This window comes from Stegostoma tigrinum, chromosome 7 (assembly GCF_030684315.1).
Source record: "Stegostoma tigrinum isolate sSteTig4 chromosome 7, sSteTig4.hap1, whole genome shotgun sequence".
NCBI lineage: Eukaryota > Metazoa > Chordata > Chondrichthyes > Orectolobiformes > Stegostomatidae > Stegostoma > Stegostoma tigrinum.
The window spans coordinates 107,937,826-107,958,801 of NC_081360.1; the positions used below are offsets into that span (position 1 = coordinate 107,937,826).

General features: G+C 45.9%; 1 protein-coding gene across 2 annotated transcripts in view; it reads left to right on the forward strand.

Moving 5' to 3' along the window:
* LOC125454384 (E3 ubiquitin-protein ligase MARCHF4-like) overlaps positions 1-20,976 on the forward strand; it is a 177,704-nt gene that overhangs the window by 120,821 nt on the left and 35,907 nt on the right. Inside the window, exon 5 of one of the 2 annotated variants that reach the window (XM_059647632.1) lies at positions 19,731-19,953. The exons of the other annotated variant lie outside the window; for it this stretch is intronic. Within the exon in view, the coding sequence (XP_059503615.1) occupies positions 19,731-19,737 (7 nt within the window). The 3' untranslated portion in view covers positions 19,738-19,953. Of the gene's footprint in view, positions 1-19,730; positions 19,954-20,976 lie in introns of those variants that run through there. 2 annotated transcript variants of the gene reach the window in all.

Consider the following 20,976-nt stretch of genomic DNA (forward strand, 5'->3'; position numbering starts at 1 on the left):
AAGAAAATTACAGCACAGGAACAGGCCCTTCGGCCCTCCAAGCCTGTGCCGATCAAGATCCTAGAACATAGAACATAGAACAGTACAGCACAGAACAGGCCCTTCAGCCCACAATGTTGTGCCGACCATTGATCCTCATGTATGCACCCTCAAATTTCTGTGACCATATGCATGTCCAGCAGTCTCTTAAATGACCCCAATGACCTTGCTTCCACAACTGCTGCTGGCAACGCATTCCATGCTCTCACAACTCTCTGCGTAAAGAACCTGCCTCTGACATCCCCTCTATACTTTCCACCAACCAGCTTAAAACTATGACCCCTCGTGCTAGCCATTTCTGCCCTGGGAAATAGTCTCTGGCTATCAACTCTATCTATGCCTCTCATTATCTTGTACACCTCAATTAGGTCCCCTCTCCTCCTCCTTTTCTCCAATGAAAAGAGACCGAGCTCAGTCAACCTCTCTTCATAAGATAAGCCCTCCAGTCCAGGCAGCATCCTGGTAAACCTCCTCTGAACCCTCTCCAAAGCATCCACATCTTTCCTATAATAGGGCGCCCAGAACTGGACGCAGTATTCCAAGTGCGGTCTAACCAAAGTTTTATAGAGCTGCAACAAGATCTCACGACTCTTAAACTCAATCCCCCTGTTAATGAAAGCCAAAACACCATATGCTTTCTTAACAACCCTGTCCACTTGGGTGGCCATTTTAAGGGATCTATGTATCTGCACACCAAGATCCCTCTGTTCCTCCACGCTGCCAAGAATCCTATCCTTAATCCTGTACTCAGCTTTCAAATTCGACCTTCCAAAATGCATCACCTCGCATTTATCCAGGTTGAACTCCATCTGCCACCTCTCAGCCCATCTCTGCATCCTGTCAATGTCCCGCTGCAGCCTACAACAGCCCTCTACACTGTCAACGACACCTCTGACTTTTGTGTCGTCTGCAAACTTGCTGACCCATCCTTCAATCCCCTCATCCAAGTCATTAATAAAAATTAGAAACAGTAGAGGCCCAAGGACAGAGCCCTGTGGAACTCCACTCACCACTGACTTCCAGGCAGAATATTTTCCTTCTACTACCACTCGCTGTCTTCTGTTGGCCAGCCAATTCTGTATCCAAGCAGCTAAGTTCCCCTGTATCCCATTCCTCCTGACCTTCTGAATGAGCCTGTCTCCTCTGTCTAACCTGTCATCTATTTTCTAACGGTCTGTGTCCATTTGCTCCCTGCTCATCCATGTACCTGTCCAAATATATCTTAAAAGATGCGAACGCGTCTGCATCTGCCACCTCTGCTGGCAACGCGTTCCAGGCACCCACCACCCTCTGTGTAAAGAACTTTCCACGCATATCTCCCGTAAACTTTCCTCCTCTCACTTTGAATTCATGACCCCTAATAATTGAATCCCCCACTCTGGGAAAAAGCTTTTTGCTATCCACCCCGTCTATACCCCTCATGATTTTGTAGACCTCAATCAGGTCCCACCTCAATCTCCGTCTTTCTAATGAAAATAATCCTAATCTATTCAACCTCTCTTCATAGCTAGCACCCTCCATACCAGGCAACATCCTGGTGAGCCTTCTCTCACCCTCTTCAAAGCATCCACATCCTTTTGGTAATGTGGCGACGAGAACTGTACACAGTACTCCCAACGTGGCCGAACCAAAGTCCTACACAACTGCAACATGACCTGCCAACTCTTGTACTCAATACCCCGCCCAATGAAGGAAAGCATGCCATATGCCTTCTTGACCACCCTATTCACCTGCGTTGTCACCTTCAGGGAACAATGGACCTGAACACCCGGATCTCTCTGTTCATCAATTTTCCCTAGGACTTTTAGATTTACTATATGGTTCGCCCTTGAATTTGATCGTCCAAAATGCATCACCTCGCATTTGCCCGGATTGAACTCCATCTGCCCAACTCTCCAGTCTATCTATATTCTGCTGTAATCTCTGACAGTCCCCTTCACTATCAGCTACTCCACCAATCTTAGTGTCATCAGCAAACTTGCTGATCAGACCACCTACACCTTCCTCCAGGACATTTACATATATCACAAACAACAGTGGTCCCAGCCCAGTTCCCTGTGGAACACCACTGGTCACAGGTTTCCAATTTGAGAAACTACCTTCTACTACTACCCTCTGTGTCTCCTGTTGCCCAGCCAGTTTTTTATCCATCTAGCTAGCACACCCTGGACCCCATGTGACTTCACTTTCTCCATCAGCCTGCAATGGGGAACCTTATCAAACGCCTTACAAAGTCCATGTATATGACATCTATAGCCTTTCCCTCATCAATCAACTTTGTCATGTCCTCAAAGAATTCTATTAAGTTGATAAGACATGACCTTCTCTGTACAAAACCATGTTACCTATCACTGATAAGCCCATTTTCTTCCAAATGGGAATAGATCCTATCCCTCAGTATCTTCTCCAGTAGCTTCCCTACCACTGACGTCAGGCTCACCGATCGATAATTACCTGGATTATCCTTGCTGCCCTTTTTAAACAAGGGGACAACATTAGCAAGTCTCCAGTCCTCTGGGACCTCACCCGTGGCTAAGGGCACTGCAAAGATATCTGTTAGGGCCCCAGCTATTTCCTCTCTCGCTTCCCTCAGTAACCTGTCGCCCATTTTCTCTGACTCAGTGCATAACTTTCCTTCTTTGTCCTCAACCTATTCGGAGGCCTATAGAAAAGGGGCGGAGGTGTGGCATTGTTAGTCAAGGCCAGTATTACAGTTGCAGAAAGGATGTTTGGGGACCCGTCAACTGAGGTAGTATGTGCTGAGGTTAGAACCTCAGTAACCCATCTGGAACTGGGGACTTGTCCACCTTAATGTCTTTTAGGATACCCAATACTTCCTCCTTCCTTATGTCAACTTGAACTAGACTAAGCAAACATCTATCCCGAATCTCAACATCCGTCATGTCCCTCTCCTTGGTGAATAACGAATGCAAAGTACTCGTGAAGAATGTCACCCATTTTCTCTGACTCAGCGCATAACTTTCCTTCTTTGTCCTTAAGTGGGCCAATCCTTTCTCTAGTTAGCCTCTTGCTCGTTATATATGAATAAAAGGCTTTCGGATTTTCCTTAACCATGTTTGCCAGCAATATCTCATGTCCTCTCTTTGCCCTCTTGATGCCTTTTTTGAGATTCGCTCTACATTCCCGATATTCTTGCAAAGCTTCATCTGTCTTCAGTCGCCTAGACCTCATGTATGCTTCCTTTTTCCTCTTTTCTAGCCTCACAATTTCACCTGTCATCCATTGCCCTCTAATCTTGCCTTTTCTATTCCTCATTTTCACAGGAACATGTCTCTACTGCAGGCTAATCAACCTCTCCTTAAAAGCCTCCCACATATCAAATGTGTATTTACCTTCAAACAGTTTCTCCCAATCTACATTCCCCAGATCCTGCCGAATCTTGGTATAGTCGGCCTTCCCCCAGTTTAGTACTCTTCCTTTAGGACCACTCCTATCCTTGTCCATGAGTATTGTGAAACTTATGTAATTGTGGTCGCTATTTCCAAAGTAGTCCCCTACTGTAATATCAACAACCTGGCCAGGTTCATTCCCCAGCACCAGGTCCAGTATGGCCCTTTCCCAAGTTGGACTACATACATACTACTCTAGAAAACCTCCTGGACACAACTTACAAATTCTGCTCCGTCTTGACCCCTAACACTGAGTGACTACCCTGTCTCTCTCACTCCTCAGTAAGAACAGAGAAGCTGGTAAAAGGGGCGGAGGTGTGGCATTGTTAGTCAAGGACAGTATTACAGTTGCAGAAAGGATATTTGGGGACTCGTCAACTGAGGTAGTATGGGCTGAGGTTAGAAACAGGAAAGGAGAGGTCACCGTGTTGGGAGTTTTCTATAGGCCTCCAAATAGTTCCAGAGATGTAGACGAAAGGATAGCAAAGATGATTCTCGATAGGAGTGAGAGAGACAGGGTAGTTGTCATGGGGCACTTCAACTTTCCAAATATTGACTGGGAACACTATAGTTCGAGGACTATAGATGTGTCAGTTTTTGTCCAGTGTGTGCAGGAGGGCTTCCTGACACAGTATGTAGATAGACCATCAAGGGGCCAAGCCACATTAGATTTGGTACTGGGTAATGAGCCTGGCCAGGTGTTAGATTTGGAAGTAGGTGAGCACTTTGGTGATAGCGATCACAATTCTGTTATGTTTACTTGAGTGATGGAAAGGGATAAGTGTATACCACTGGGCAAGAGTTATAGCTGGGGGAAAGGCAATTACGATGAGATTAAGCAAGATTTAGGGAGCATAGGATGGGGAAGGAACCTGCAGGGGATGGGCACCTGAGAAATGTGGAGCTTATTCAAGGAAAAGCTCCTGTGTTTCCTAGATAAGTATGTACCTGTCAGGCAGGGAGGAAGCTGCAGAGTGCGGGAGCCATGGTTTACGAAGGAGGTAGAATCTCTCTTCAAGAGGAAGAAGAAGGCCTATGTTAGGATGAGATGTGAAGGCTCAGTTAGGGCACTTGAGGGCTACGAGGTAGACAGGAAAGACCTAAAGAGAGAGCTCGGAAGAGCCAGGAGAGACATGAGAAGCTGTTGGCGGATAGGATCAGGGTAAACCCTAAGGCTTTCTATAGGTATTTGAGGAATAAAAGAATGACGAAAGTAAGATTAGGCCCAATCAAGGATAGTAGTGATAAGTTGTGTGTGGAGTCAGATGAGATAGGGGAATCGCTAAATGAATATTTTTCAACAGTATTCACTCTAGAAAACAACAATGTTGTCGAGGACAATGCTGAGATACAGACTACTAGACTAGTTGGGATTAAGGTTCACAAGGAAGAGGTATTAGAAATCCTACAGAGTGTGAAGATAGATAAGTTCCCTGGGCCGGATGGGATTTATCCTCTGCTCCTCTGGGATGTCAGGGAGCAGATTGCTGAGCCTTTGGCATTGATCTTTAACTCGTCATTGTCTACAGGAATAGTGCCAGGTGACTGGAGGATAGCAAATGTGGTTCCCCTGTTCAAGAAGGGGAGTAGAGACAACCCTGGTAATTATAGACCAGTGAGCCTTACCTCAGTTGTTGGTAAAGTGTTGGAAAAGGTTATAAGGGATAGGATTTATAATCATCTAGAAAACAGTAGATTGATTAGGGATAGTCAGCATGGTTTTGTGAAGAGAAGGTCATGCGTCACAAACCTTATTGAGTTCGTTGAGAAATTGACCAACAGGTAGATGAGAGTAAACCGGTTGATGTGGTGTATATGGATTTCAGCAAGGCGTTCAATAAGGTTCCCCATGATAGTCTATTGTACAAAATGCGGAGGAATGGAATTGTGGGAGATATAGCAGTTTGGATCGAAAATTGGCTTGCTGAAAGAAGACAGAGGGTGGTGGTTGATGGGAAATGTTCATCCTGGAGACCAGTTACTAGTGGTGTACCACAAGGGTCGGTTTTGGGTCCATTGCTGTTTGTCATTTTTATAAATGACCTGGATGAGGGCGTAGAAGGATGGGTTAGTAAATTTGCAGACGACACTAAGGTCAGTGGAGTTGTGGATGGTGACGAAGGATGTTGTAGGTTACAGAGAGACATAGATAAGCTGCAGAGCTGGGCTGAGAGGTGGCAAATGGAGTTTCATGCAGACAAGTGTGAGGTGATGCACTTTGGTAAGAGTAACCAAAAGGCAATGTACAGGGCTAATGGTAAGATTCTTAGTAGTGTAGATGAGCAGAGAGATCTCGGTGTCCATGTACACAGATCCTTAAAAGTTGCCACCCAGGTTGACAGGGCTGTTAAGAAGGCATACAGTGTTTTAGCTTTTATTAATAGAGGGATCGAGTTCCGGAACCAAGAGGTTACGCTGCAGCTGTACAAAACTCTGGTGCGGCCGCACTTGGAGTATTGTGTACAGTTCTGGCCACCGCATTATAAGAAGGATATGGATGCTTTGGAAAGGGTGCAGAGGAGATTTACTAGGATGTTGCCTGGTATGGAGGGAAGGTCTTACGAGGAAAGGCTGAGGGACTTGAGGCTGTTTTCATGAGAGAGAAGAAGGTTGAGAGGTGACTTAATTGAAACATATAAAATAATCAGAGGGCTTGATAGGGTGGATAGGGAGAGCCTTTTTCCTAGGATGGTGATGGCGAGCACGAAGGGGCATAGCTTTAAATTGAGGGCTGAAAGATCTAGGACAGATGTCAGAGGTAGTTTCTTTACTCAGAGAGTAGAACATAGAACATAGAACATAGAACAGTTCAGCGCAGAACAAGCCCTTCAGCCCACGATGTTGTGCCGACCATTAATCCTCATGTATGCACCCTCAAATTTCTATGACCATATGCATGTCCAGCAGTCTCTTAAATGTCCCCAATGACCTTGCTTCCACAACTGCTGCTTGCAACGCATTCCATGCTCTCACAACTCTGTGTGTAAAGAACCTGCCTCTGACATCCCCTCTATACTTTCCTCCAACCAGCTTAAAACTATGACCCCTCGTGTTAGCCATTTCTGCCCTGGGAAATAGTCTCTGGCTATCAACTCTATCTATGCCTCTCATTATCTTGCATACCTCAATTAGGTCCCCTCTCCTCCTCCTTTTCTCCAATAAAAAAGTCCGAGCTCAGTCAACCTCTGTTCATAAGATAAGCCCTCCAGTCCAGGCAGCATCCTGGTAAACCTCCTCTGAACCCTCTCCAAAGCATCCACATCTTTCCTATAATAGGGCGACCAGAACTGGACGCAGTATTCCAAGTGCGGTCTAACCAAAGTTTTATAGAGCTGCAACAAGATCTCACGACTCTTAAACTCAATCCCCCTGTTAATGAAAGCCAAAACACGATATGCTTTCTTAACAACCCTGTCCACTTGGGTGGCCATTTTAAGGGATCTATGTATCTGCACACCAAGATCCCTCTGTTCCTCCACACTGCCAAGAATTCTATCCTTAATCCTGTACTCAGCTTTCAAATTCGACCATCCAAAATGCATCACCTCGCATTTATCCAGGTTGAACTCCATCTGCCACCTCTCAGCCCATCTCTGCATCCTGTAACTGTCCTGCTGCAGCCTATAAAAGCCCTCTACACTGTCAACAACACCTCTAACCTTTGTGTCATGTGCAAACTTGCTGACCCATCCTTCAATCCCCTCATCCAAGTCATTAATAAAAATTACAAACAGTAGAGGCCCAAGGACAGAACCCTGTGGAGCACCACTCTCCACTGACTTCCAGGCAGAATATTTTCCTTCTACTACCACTCGCTGTCTTCTGTTGGCCAGCCAATTCTGTATCCAGACAGCTAAGTTCCCCTGTATCCCATTCCTCCTGACCTTCTGAATGAGCCTACCATGGGGAACCTTATTAAATGCCTTGCTAAAGTCCATATACACCACATCCACAGCTCGACCCTCATCAATGTTTCTAGTCACATCCTCAAAGAACTCGATAAGGTTTGTGAGGCATGACCTGCGCCTCACAAAGCCGTGTTGACTGCATTTAATCAAGCCATGTTCTTCCAGATGTTCATAAATCCTATCCCTCACAATCCTTTCTAAGACCTTGCAGACGACAGACGTGAGACTTACTGGTCTGTAATTGCCAGGGATTTCCCTATTTCCTTTCTTGAAGAGAGGAATTACATTTGCCTCTCTCCAGTCCTCAGGTACGACTCCAGTGGAGAGCGAGGATGCAAAGATCTTCGCAAGTGGCGAAGCAATTGCATTTCTCGCATTTCAAAGCAGCCGAGGACAAATCTGGTCCAGGCCTGGCGACTTGTCAATCTTAATGTTTGACAAAATTTTCAGCACATCAGCTTCCTCTATCTCTATCCATTCCAGCATGCACACCTGCTATTCAAAGGTTTCATTCACTACAAAGTTCGTAGTAAGAGAATGGAATGATTTGCCTGCAACGGTAGTAAATTCGCCAACTTTAGGTGCATTTAAGTTGTCATTGGATAAGCATATGGACGTACATGGAATAGTGTAGGTTAGATGGGCTTGAGATCGGTATGACAGGTCGGCACAACATCGAGGGCCAAAGGGCCTGTACTGTGCTGTAATGTTCTATGTTCTATGTTCTTAATTTCAGGTAACCATAGGATGGTTTCAAGAGGAATACATAGAGAGTACAGGGCCAATATGTTCTATGAAGATAAAGATCTGGAACAAACACTTTTTTCTGCGATGGAGGTAGTTATTATGAGGGAGCATAGTTTTAAAGTGAGTGGAGGTAGGTATAGGGGAGACATCAAAGGTAGGCTCTTTACTCAGAGAATGGTATGGGCGTGGAATGCATTGCCGGAGAGGGTAGTAGAGTCAGCCTCATTAGGGGCATTTAAGCAGCTATTAGATAGGCATATGGATAATTGTATAAGGTAGGATAGATAGACGTTAGTTTTAGGGTAAAAGTTCGGCACAACATCGTAGGTTTGCACTGTGCTGTACTATTCTGTGTTCCATATTCTAACAGCAAAGTTAGAAGTCCAGCAAACTTGGATATTGAGGGATGTTAAAGTAAAAAGGAGGCTTACGGAAGATACAGAAGACTCAAAACATCTAAAGCCCTGGAGTGCAGAATGTACAAAGGGAACTTAAAATGGAAATTTGGAGAACACAAATGGGATGTGAATGAATAAAGGCAAGTTAAAAATCAAGGAAAATGCTGAGTTATTTTACAAGTACGTTGTGGTAAATGTACAAATAGTGGGGCCCCATTATGGACTGCAGTGGTAATTTGTATGTGGAGTTGGAAGACAGAGGTAAAATTCCAAAAGAATACTTGGTGTCAGTGATCTCTAGTGCGAGGGACAATGCGGGTGTAGAAATCAGGGAGTAGTACTTTGATATCATTTTAAAAATTAGCACCAAGAAGAGGAGGTTCTGAGTTTTCTGGCAAGATTTAAAGAAGGTAAACCTCCAGGGCTGGATGAAATTAATGAAATATAAGCTGTTGAGTAAGGAAAGGGGGGAGAACAGGAGGGGAGCTGGCATTAATTTTCAATTTCTGTCTGGCTGCAGGAGAGGTGCCAGAGAACTATAGAACAGCCAGGATATGAGTTGCCTGATTGGGACTGTTAATCTAGTCCACTCAAGGAGCCCTGGCTGACATGAAAAGTGTCAGCTATTCTGGTATTCTGAGAGCAGACTCTGAAGAAACAATATTAGATTCAAGGACTTTTCATGTGTAAATAACAGGTGACTTGATGATAGGATACCGACCTCTTTGGAGTTACTTCAACTTCTGGTGCCACATGCTAATGAGTACAGAAGTTAGTCTAGATGAATGTATGGTGAAGAGTTAATGCAGGAGGGAGGGCACTATCCAAGCAGGGAGGTTTGGTAGTACCACTTTGGAGGATTTAACTTAGTCTGGCAGGGCTGTGGGAAATGGAGTAGTAGGTCAGTGTTTGGAGTGATTGAGAAGGTTAATGTTAAATCCACTAAGACTAATAGGAAGGGCACGTGGGGCCAGGTTAATAAGCATAATGCGGCTGACACTCTGAAGTACGTTTATTTTAATGTAAGGTGAAATAACTCCACATAGTCCGAAAACCTGTCACCAAGTCACCCTTTATTTACATGCACGCAATACTAGGCAGTGACCCAGCTAACACAGAGCTGGACCCTAGTGTGAACAGAACCCCTGACATCCTATTTATATCTGTTAGGCCAGGGCTCTCTGATTAGACCAGGTTAACGGCCCCAATCAGGGAAATCATACTTGTTCCAATCACCATGTCCGTCCCCTTCTAAGCCCTGGAACATAGGCATTTTTGTACTAGTTCTGGTTTCCTCTGACTCTGTTTTGGATACTGGCAGCATGTTTCAGACCATAGCTTGTCTCTTGTGCCTGGAGCGTCTCAGCCCATGGCACCAGACATTGAAATAACTCCATAGAGGTCGGTATCCTGTCATCAAGTCACCTGTTATTTACACGTAAAAAGTCCTTGAATCTAATACAGTTTCTTCAGAGTCTGCTCTCAGAATACCAGAATTGCTGACACTTTTCATCTTCTGGTGGTTATAGCACTGAGGTGGCGACATCTGTCATGTCCATCTTGTCTTCTGTGGTATCTTCGATGTTAGGTGGAGGGGGGGAGCCCATGGGTTTTGACAGACTTGCTGGATGTTCGGAGGGACAGGGTGTATTTTGCTCCTGCCCCATTTGTGAGGTTGCTGCTTTCATGTGGTCAACGTACTTGTTCAGGACCCCCTTTCCTACCCAAACATTGTACATCCTGGGACCTGACTTCACATTGACCACGATTCCTACCCATGCAGGACGTTTCCTAAGGATTCAACACCAAACTTTGTACCATGAAGTAAACAGTGTCTCTCGCTTAGAGGAGTCTTGTATCCGGCATTGGTATTCCTTTTGCTGTTTCACTCTTCCCTACCCTGAAATGAGAAAATCAAGTCTAACCTGGTGCGGAGTGTTCTCTGTATTAACAACTCTGCTGAACCTGTCTCTGTAGTTGCGTGAGGGGTGGCCCAATAACCTAATAGAAATTGGGACAGCTTGGTATCTAGTGAAGCTGTAGGCTGCCTCTTTAAGCCTGCCTTCAAAGTTTCACTGCTCTTTCCAACAGACCAGGATGAGCCCAGGCTACTTTCCCTCATAACAGGCTGATACAGAAGGTTAAGTCTCATGGGGTCAGAGGTGAGCTTGCAAGATGAATAAACTCTTAAGAGTACTGATAGGCAGAGGGATCTGAGGGTACAGGTACACAGGTCACTGAAAGTGGCAAACACAGATAGAAAAAGTAGTCAACAAGGTATATGGCATGATAATAAAATGTGAGGCTGGATAAACACAGCAGGCCAAGCAGCATCTTAGGAGCACAAAAGCTGACGTTTCGGGCCTAGACCCTTCATCAGAGAGGGGGATGGGGAGAGGGAACTGGAATAAATAGGGAGAGAGGGGGAGGCGGACCGAAGATGGAGAGTAAAGATAGGTGGAGAGAGTATAGGTGGGGAGATAGGGAGGGGATAGGTCAGTCCAGGGAAGACGGACAGGTCAAGGAGGTGGGATGAGGTTAGTAGGTAGATGGGGGTGCGGCTTGGGGTGGGAGGAAGGGATGGGTGAGAGGAAGAACCGGTTAGGGAGGCAGAGACAGGTTGGACTGGTTTTGGGATGCAGTGGGTGGGGGGGAAGAGCTGGGCTGGTTGTGTGGTGCAGTGGGGGGAGGGGACGAACTGGGCTGGTTTAGGGATGCAGTTGGGGAAGGGGAGATTTTGAAGTTGGTGAAGTCCACATTGATACCATTAGGCTGCAGGCGGGGTGTGAGGGATGTGTTGCGGGAAATACGGGAGACGCGAAATTCCATCCCCTATTCCCAATTCCTCCGCCTCCGCCGCATCTGCTCCCACGATAAGACATTCCACTCCCGCACATCCCAGATGTCCAAGTTCTTCAAGGACCGCAACTTTCCCCCCACAGTGATCGAGAACGCCCTTGAACGCGTCTCCCGTATTTACTGCAACACATCCCTCACACCCCGCCCCCGCCACAACCGCCCAAAGAGAATTCCCCTCGTTCTCACACACCACCCTACCAACCTCCGGATACAATGCATCATCCTCCGACACTTCCGCCATTTACAATCCGACTCCGCCACCCAAGACATTTTTCCATCCCCACCCTTGTCTGCTTTCCGGAGAGACCACTCTCTCCGTGACTCCCTTATTCACTCCACACTGCCCTCCAACCCCACCACACCCGGCACCTTCCCCTGCAACCGCAGGAAATGCTACACTTGCCACCACACCTCCTCCCTCACCCCTATCCCAGGCCCCAAGATGACATTCCGCATTGAGCAGAGGTTCACCTGCACATCTGCCAATGTGGTATAATGCAAAAACTGTACCCAGTGTGGCTACCTCTACATTGGGGAAACCAAGCGGAGGCTTGGAGACCGCTTTGCAGAACACCTCCGCTCAGTTCGCAACAAACAACTGCACTTCCCAGTCGCAAACCATTTCAACTCCCCCTCCATTCTTTAGATGACATGTCCATCATGGGCCTCCTGCAGTGCCGCAATGACGCCACCCGAAGGTTGCAGGAACAGCACCTCATATTCCACCTGGAAACCCTGCAGCCTAATGGTATCAATGTGGACTTCACCAGTTTCAAAATCTCCCCTTCCCCAACTGCATCCCCAAACCACCCCAGTTCGTCCCCTCCCCCCACTGCACCACACAACCAGCCCAGCTCTTCCCCCCCACCCACTGCATCCCAAAACCAGTCCAACCTGTCTCTGCCTCCCTAACCAGTTCTTCCTCTCACCCATCTCTTCCTCCCACCCCAAGCCGCACCCCCATCTACCTACTAACCTCATCCCACCTCCTTGACCTGTCCGTCTTCCCTGGACTGACCTATCCCCTCCCTACCTCCCCACCTATACTCTCTCCACCTATCTACTTTGCTCTCCATCTTTGGTCCGCCTCCCCCTCTCTCCCTATTTATTCCAGTTCCCTCTCCCCATCCCCCTCTCTGATGAAGGGTCTAGGCCCGAAACGTCAGCTTTTGTGCTCCTGAGATGCTGCTTGGCCTGCTGTGTTCATCCAGCCTCACATTTTATTATCTTGGAATTCTCCAGCATCTGCAGTTCCCATTATCCCATTATGTGGCATGTTTGCCTTCACCAGCTGGGGCATTGAGTTTAAAAATTGACAGGTAATGTTGCAGCTTCATTGAACCTTAGTTAGGCTGCAATTGGAATATTGTGTTCAATTCTGGTCGCCACACTACCAGAAGGATGTGGTGACTTTGGAGAGGGTACAGAAAAGATTTACCAGGATGTTGCCTGGTATGGAGGGCATTAGCTATGAGGAGAGGTTGGAGAAACTTGGGTTGTTCTCACTGATGGAGGTTGACGGGCGACTTGATAGAGGTCTACAGGATTATGAAGGGCCTGGACAGACTAGACAGTCAGAAGCCTTTCCCCAAGGTGGAAGAGCAGTTACCAGTGTCATGGGTTCAAGATGTGAGGGGCAAAGTTTAATGGTGATTTACAACGCAAGTTTTTGACACAGAGGGTGGTGGGTGCCTGAGCTCGCTGCCGGAGGATGTAGTGGAAGCAGATACTATAGTGACTTTTAAAAGGTGTCTTGACAAATATCTGAATAGGATTAAAATAGAGGAATACAGTGCTTGGAAGTGTAGGGGGTTTTAGTTGTGACGGGTAGAATGCTGGTGCAGGCTTGGAGGGCCGAAGACCCTGTTTCTGTACTATAATTTTCTTTGTTCTTTGTACCATTGAATGATGGATGGTATGGATCTGTCCTTACATGCTGAATGCCATTTAATTTTAGGAAACACTGAAATTCTCTGCTGGTCAATGCTGGCCCATTGTCAGTGACTAACACCTCCAGGACTCATTTATTGAAAAAGATGCTTGTAGCTTTTCAGTTGTCATCGACATGTTTGACAAATGAACTTCGTGCATGTCCGACCACTTTGAATGGGCATCCACAAAGACCAAAAGCAAGTAACCCATGATAGCACCAGCATTGTTGACATGTAACTACATCCAGGGTTTACCTGGCCATTCATACAAATGTAGTGGAGTTGCTGGTGGTAATTTTTGTCCCTGTTGGCTCTCTGGGCACTGACAACTAATGTGGGTATGTCTGCATTCAGTCCTGGCACCAGACATAACTTCTCGCCAATATCTTAATTTTGGAAACCCCTATTTGACCCTGGTGGAGTTCAGCCAGTATCTGGCAGTGACCTTTGTTTGAAACAATCACTCTTGCTGCCCATAATAATATGCTGTCCTATGTGGTGATCTGGTCTCACCAGGTCCAGAAAGGCTTCAATTCTAGTTGTGATGGCCTTTTTGATTTCCCCCATTGCCACCAGCTGTTTTAGTTTTGTCAAGCCAGGATCTTTTTGTGTCCACAGTCTGATATTGTCAGAGGTAACCAGAAGGGTTTAAAACCAGAATTGGATTCTTCCAGTGGCAGCACCACCAGTGGTGTATTTGCCAGTGGCAGACTGCTCAAGGCTTCAGTGTTTGCCACTTAACACTTAGGAGGCAGCATTCATAATATGGTAGAGTTCAATCTGCAGTTTGAAAGAGAGAAAGCAAAATCGGACGTAATGGTGTTACAGTTAAATAAAGGTAATTACAGGGGCATGAGAGAGGAATTGACGAAAATCAACTGGAAGCAGAGTCTAGCAGGGAAGACAATAGACCAACAACGGCAGGAGTTTCTGGGTGTAATTGAGGACACAGTACAGAGATTCATCCCAAAGAAAAGAAAGATTATCCGGGGTGGGATTAGACAGCCATGGCTGACAAAGGAAGTCAGGAAATATATCAAAGAAAAAGAGACAGCCTATAAAGTGGCCAAGAGGACTGGGAAATCAGAAGATTGGGAAGGCTGCAAAAACAAACAGAGGAAAACAAAGAGAGAAATAAGGAAGGAGAGGATCAAATATGAGGGTAGGCTATCTAATAATATTATAAATGACAGTAAAAGCTTCTTTCAATACATAAGAAACAAACGAGAGGCAAAAGTAGATATTGGGCCACTCCAAATTGATGCTGGAAGGGTAGTGATGGGAGATAAGCAAATAGGTGAAGAACTTAATAAGTACTTTGTGTCAGTCTTCACGGTGGAAGACATGAGTAGTATGCCAACAATTAGGGAGAGCCAGAGGGCAGAGTTGAGTATGGTAGGCATTACAAAAGAGAAAGTGCTAGAAAAGCTAAAAGGTCGAAAAATTGATAAATCTCCTGACCCCGATGGGCTACATCCTAGAGTTCTGAGGGAGGTGGCTGAGGAAATAGCGGAGGCTTTGGTCGTGATCTTTCAAAAGTCACTGGAGTCAGGGAAAGTCCTAGATTATTGGAAAATTTCTGTTGTAACCCCCTTGTTTAAGAAAGGATCAAGACAAAAGATGGAAAATTATAGGCCGATTAGCCTAACCTCAGTAGTTGGTAAAATTCTAGAATCCATTGTGAAGGATGAGATTTCTAAATTCCTGGAAGTGCAGGGTCAGATTAGAACAAGTCAGCATGGATTTAGTAAGGGGAGATCGTGCCTGACAAACCTGTTGGAATTCTTTGAAGAGGTAACAAGTATGTTAGACCAGGGAAACCCAGTAGATGTTATCTATCTAGATTTCCAAAAGGCCTTTGATAGGGTGCCTCACGGGAGGCTGCTGAGCAAGGTGAGGGCCCATGGTGTTCGAGGTGAGCTACTGGCTTGGATTGATGATTGGCTGTCTGACAGAAGGCAGAGCGTTGGGATAAAAGGCTCTTTTTCGAAATGGCAACCGGTGACGAGTGGTGTCCCGCAGGGTTCAGTGTTGGGGCTGTTCACCTTGTATATTAATGATCTGGATGAAGGGACTGGGGACATTCTGGCGAAGTTTGCCGATGATACAAAGATAGGTGGATAGGCAGGTAGTACTGAGGAGGTGGGGAAGCTGCAGAAAGATTTAGACAGTTTAGGAGAGTGGTCCAGGAAATGGCTGATGAAATTCAATGTGAGTAAATGTGAGGTTTTGCACTTTGGTAAAAAGAATACATGCATGGACTATTTTCTAAACGGTAAGAAAATTCGCAAAGCAGAAGTACAAAGGGATCTGGGAGTGTCGGTCCAGGATTGTCTAAAGGTTAACTTGCAGGTAGAGTCCATGATTAAGAAAGCGAATGTAATGTTGTCGTTTATCTCAAGAGGGTTGGAATATAAAAGCAGCGATGTGCTTCTGAGGCTTTATAAAGCTGTAGTTAGGCCCGATTTAGAATACTGTGTCCAATTTTGGACTCCACACCTCAGGAAGGACAAGCCCTGGAGCGTATCCAGTAGAGATTCACACGGATGAACCCTGGAATGGTAGGTTTAACGTATGTTGAACGGCTAAGGATCCTGGGATTTTACTCATTAGAGTTTAGAAGGTTGAGGGGAGATCTAATAGAAACTTACAAGCTAATGTATGGTTTAGAAGGGGTGGACGCTAGGAAGTTGTTTCCGTTAAGCGGGGAGTCTAGGACCCATGGGCACAGCCTTAAAATTAGAGTGGGTGAATCTAAAACTGAAATGAGACGACATTTCTTCAGTCAGAGAGTAGTGGGCTTGTGGAAATCATTGCCACGGAGTGCAGTGGAGGCTGGGACGTTGGATGCCTTCAAGGCAGAGATTGACAAATTCTTGATCTCAGAAGGAATCAAGGGCTACGGGGAGAGTGCAGGGAAGTGGAGTTGAAATGCCGATCAGCCATGATTTAAATGGCAGAGTTGACTTGATGGGCCGAATGGCCTTACTTCCACTCCTGTGCCTTATGGTCTTATGGTCTTAACCTCCATGACAGTGTTCCATCTTGTACATGTGCACACTCAGAATAAGAGCCCATGGCCAAATTTGACTAGAAGCTCTAGGCGACATGGCCCTATCCTCTTTAAGTAGCCTGAGTAGGGATTTGTCATCCGTTACTGTTACAAATTTACATGCAGAAATGTATTGGTGGAACTTGCCCACATGAAAAATGATCACCAAACTTTCCTTCCCTATCTTGTCATATTTTCATTTGGCATCAGCCAAAATCCAGTGAGCATATGCTAATGAGCATCACATGATCACATGTCAGCTCAGTGTCTCACTTGGTATCATAGTGTGCCAACATCTTTGATGACACTAGCTGCTTCTTAACTTCCTTAATGGCTATGAGACCATTTCAAAGGCTGACCCTTTCTCAATAGCAGATGTAAGGGTGCCAGGATGGAAGCAAGGTTATGTATGAATTTTCATAGAACATAGAACATAGAAAAGTACAGCACAGTACAGGCCCTTCAGCCCACGATGTTGTGCCGTGGAATAATTCTAATCCAAAAGTAAAATAACCTAACCTACATTCCCCTCAATTCACTGCTGTCCATGTGCATGTCCAGCAGTCGCTTAAATGTCACTAATGACTCCGCTTCCACGACTACCACTGGTAAACTATTCCATGCGCTCACAACTCTCTGGGTGAAGACCATAATAATAATTCACCAACACAAGGAAAGATCTAACCTCCAGTACAGATGTGGAAGCTGGGTCACATTCGATTGCCCTCACTTTATAGGATCAAGGAAAACTCCAATGCTTTTTACATGTACATGAGGAATAAGAGAATGACCAGAGAAAGGATAGGGCTGATCAAGGATTGTAAAGGAAACTTGTGCACAGAGAGGTCCTTAATGAATACTTTTCTTTGGTATTCACAACTAAGAGGGACCGAGTTGTAGGGGAGGACAGTGTGCAACAGGCTTGGAGGCTCGAGGAGGTCGATGTTAGTAAGGAAGATGCACTAGGAATTTTGAGGAAGTTGAAGATAGACAAGTCCGCCGGAGTTGATGGGATTTATCCAAGAATTCTATGGGAAGTGAGGAAAGAGATCGTAGGGCCTTTGGCGATGATCTTTTCATCCTCACTGTCCACAGGTATAGTGCCAGAAGGTTGGAGAGAGGCAAACGTCATTCCCTTGTTCAAAAAAGGGAATAGGGGTAACCCAGAAATTACAGGTCAGTTAGTCTTATATCAGCGGTGGCAAGTTATTGAAAAGGGCTCTGAGAGATAGGATCTATGATCACTTAGAAGGCACAGTTTGATTTGTGATAGTCAGCATGGATTTGTGAGGGGTAGATCATGTCTCACAAACCTTATTGAGTTCTTTGAAGAGGTGACCAAATACGTGGATGAAGGTAGAGCAGTGGATGTGGTATACATGCATTTAAGTAAGAAGTTTGATAAAAGCTCTCCATGGTAGGATCATGCAGAAGATAAGGATGCATGGAATAGGGGGAAATGTGGCAGATTGGATTCAGACTTGGCTGACCCTTAGAAGACCCTCTGTTACGAGTGGTGCACCACAAGGGTCTATCCTGGGTCCTCTTCTATTTGTGATTTTTGTAAATGATTTGGAATGAAGCAATGTGAGGGTGGATTGGCAAGTTCATGGATGATACAAAGGTGGATCACATTGTGGACAATGCAGAGGGCTGTTCTTTGTTACAAAGACCCCACCACCCAAGCCATTTTTCCATCCCCACCCTTGTCTGCCTTCCGGAGAGACCACTCTCTCCGTGACTCCCTTGTCTGCTCCACACTCCCCTCCAACCCCATCACGCCTGGCACCTTCCCCTGCAACCGCAGGAAGTGCTACACTTGTCCCCACACCTCCTCCCTCACCCCCATCCCCGGCCCCAAGATTACCTTCCATATTAAGCACATCTGCCAATGTGGTATACTGTATCAGTTGTACTTGGTGTGGCTTCCTCTACATTGGGGCAACCAAGTGGACGCTTGGGGACTGCTTTGCAGAACACCTCTGCTCAGTTCGCAATAAACAACTGCACCTCCCAGTCGCGAACCATTTTAACTCCCCCTCCCATTCCTCAGACAACATGTCCATCATGGGCCTCCTGCATTTCCACAATGATGCCACTCGAAGGTTGCAAGAACAGCAACTCATATTCCGATTGGGAACCCTGCAGCCCAATGGTATCAATGTGGACTTCACGAGCTTCAAAATCTCCCCTTCCCCCACCGCATCCCAAAACCAGCCCAGTTCGTCCCGTCCCCCCACTGCATCACAAAACCAGCCTGGCTTGTCCCCTCCCCCCACTGCATCCCAAAACCAGCGCAGCCTGTCTCCACTTCCCTAACTTGTTCTTCCTCTCACCCATCCCTTCCTCCCACCTCAGGCCACACCTCCATTTCCTACCTACTACCTCATCCCGCCTGCTTGACCTGTCCGTCTTCCCTGGACTGACCTATCCCCTCCCTACCTCCCCACCTATACTCTCCTCTCCACCTATCTTCTTTTCTCTCCATCTTTGGTCCGCCTCCCCCTCTCTCCCTATTTATTCCAGAATCCTCTCCCCATTCCCCTCTCTGATGAAGGGTCTAGGCCCAAAACGTCAGCTTTTGTGCTCCTGAGATGCTGCTTGGCCTGCTGTGTTCATCCAACTTCGCATTTCGATTTCTTGGATTCTCCAGCATCTGTAGTTCCCATTAGCACTTATACAATAGCCTGGTTCAGCCACATCAGGAGTATTGAGTCTAGTTCTGGTCGCCTCATTGCAGAAAAGATATGGAAGTGTTGGAAAAGGTGCAGAGGAGATTTACCAGGATGTTGCCTGGAATGGACGGAAGGTCTTACGAGGAAAGTTTGAGAGACCTAGGGCTTTATTCTTCAGAACAATGAAGGATGAGAGGTGACTTGATAGTGGTGTGCGAAATGATCAGAGGTACAGATAGAGTAGACAGCTAGAGACTTTTTCCTGGGGTGGAGGTAGCTATTATGAGGGGGCATAGTTAAGTGGAGGTAGATTCGGGGAGCAGTCAGAGGTAGGTTCTTTACTCAGAGAGTGTAAGGGGCGTGGAATGCATTGCCGGAGAGGGTAGTGGAGTCGGCCTCATTAGGGGCATTTAAGCAGCTATTAGAAAGGTGCATGGATGATAGTATAATGGAGGGGTGGAGGTTAGATAGACCTTACGATTAGGGTAATAGTTCAGCACAACGTTGTGGACCGAAGTGCCTGTACTGTGCTGCATTGTTCTGTGTTTATCTTGCAATGAGTGCAACCCGGTGTTGTCATCTCAGTAGACTAAGTAGAACATTGGAGTGCCCAGAATACACATTTTTCCCTCCTAAGGCATACACTTATCTTGGAGAAATATTTGAGTACTATGTCCATGTTCTCTAAATGTTCATTTTTGATCTTCCCAGTTATTAACAGGAGCTCCAAGATGACTGCAGACTAGGGGTCCTGACTGGAGCTCATCTGCTCCAACTGCTTTTCTTTCTTTCTTTCTTCTTTCTTTTCTTCTCGCTTTTTTCTTTCTTTCTTTTGGTTTTTTCTGGTCTTCGGAGCTTGGTCGTAGAAGCAGCAACGGCAATGGCTGGGGGTCGTATACTCATCACAGGGAAGAGCGAGCCCTGTTAAGAAAAGTGCAGCTTGGAGCTTCTGCACATCCACAGCTTAAGAAAAGTCTGTAATGTTAGCTATTTTAACTTTATCTCTTAATGTGTCTACTTTTCCACTTAGAAGACTTGAGCTGAACTTTTTAACATTTATTTATGCTTCTACTTCTGCAGCAAAGATTTTGTACTTAGGTACTTTGTGTCTCAGATGGCACCGCGTGGCGAAATTGTGCACTTTTCACTGTACTTTTGTATCCTGTACTTATTGTCCTATGACAATAAAACTTAAATATAAATTTCAAAATCATTTATTTTGAATGGTTCTGATTTGGATGTTGATCAGCAATTTAACTGTTCCAAACCAGCTGTCGGTGGACTTTCCAGGATGTGCGCTCTGCTGGATACTGGCCTGTGAGTTCTCTTACTCAGTTTAGGTCAAGTGAGACTCTTTTGCTGTCTCGAGTCTGCATACCGGGTAGTCAGGGAATGAAACGCTTTGCCTGCAACGGTAGTAGATTCGCCAACTTTAAGTACACTTAAGTCGTCATTGGACGAGCATATGGACGTACATGGAATAGTGTAGGTTAGATGGGCTTCACGTTGGTATGACAAGTCGGCACAACATTGAGGGCCGAAGGGCCTGTACTGTGCTGTAATGTTCTATGTTCTATGTTCTAATACGATGGCCTGCCAGCCCAGATCCTCAAGAAAATTTTTATCATTTGACTGAGGGTTTTGCTGTGACCTTGAGTCTCTCTGATCAGGTAATGTCCTGAGTGAGACTATGCAATTTGTTTTTATTCAAGTGGCATCCATCAAACTCATTCAGCCTGCCGAGGGCGTCCATTCCATTGGGATGCCCTGTAGGTCCGAAGCTCCACTTGTTGCATTTTCTAATGACAAAGCCTATTGTGGGCCTGTTTGAAATCCAGTTGGGCTTCAGCTACTACAGGGCTCCCTGATTGAACCAATTTAACAGCCCCAATCAGGGAACTCATAATCTATGACATCCGCCTGGCTAACCTCTTTACAATTGCTCTACAAGGAGTAT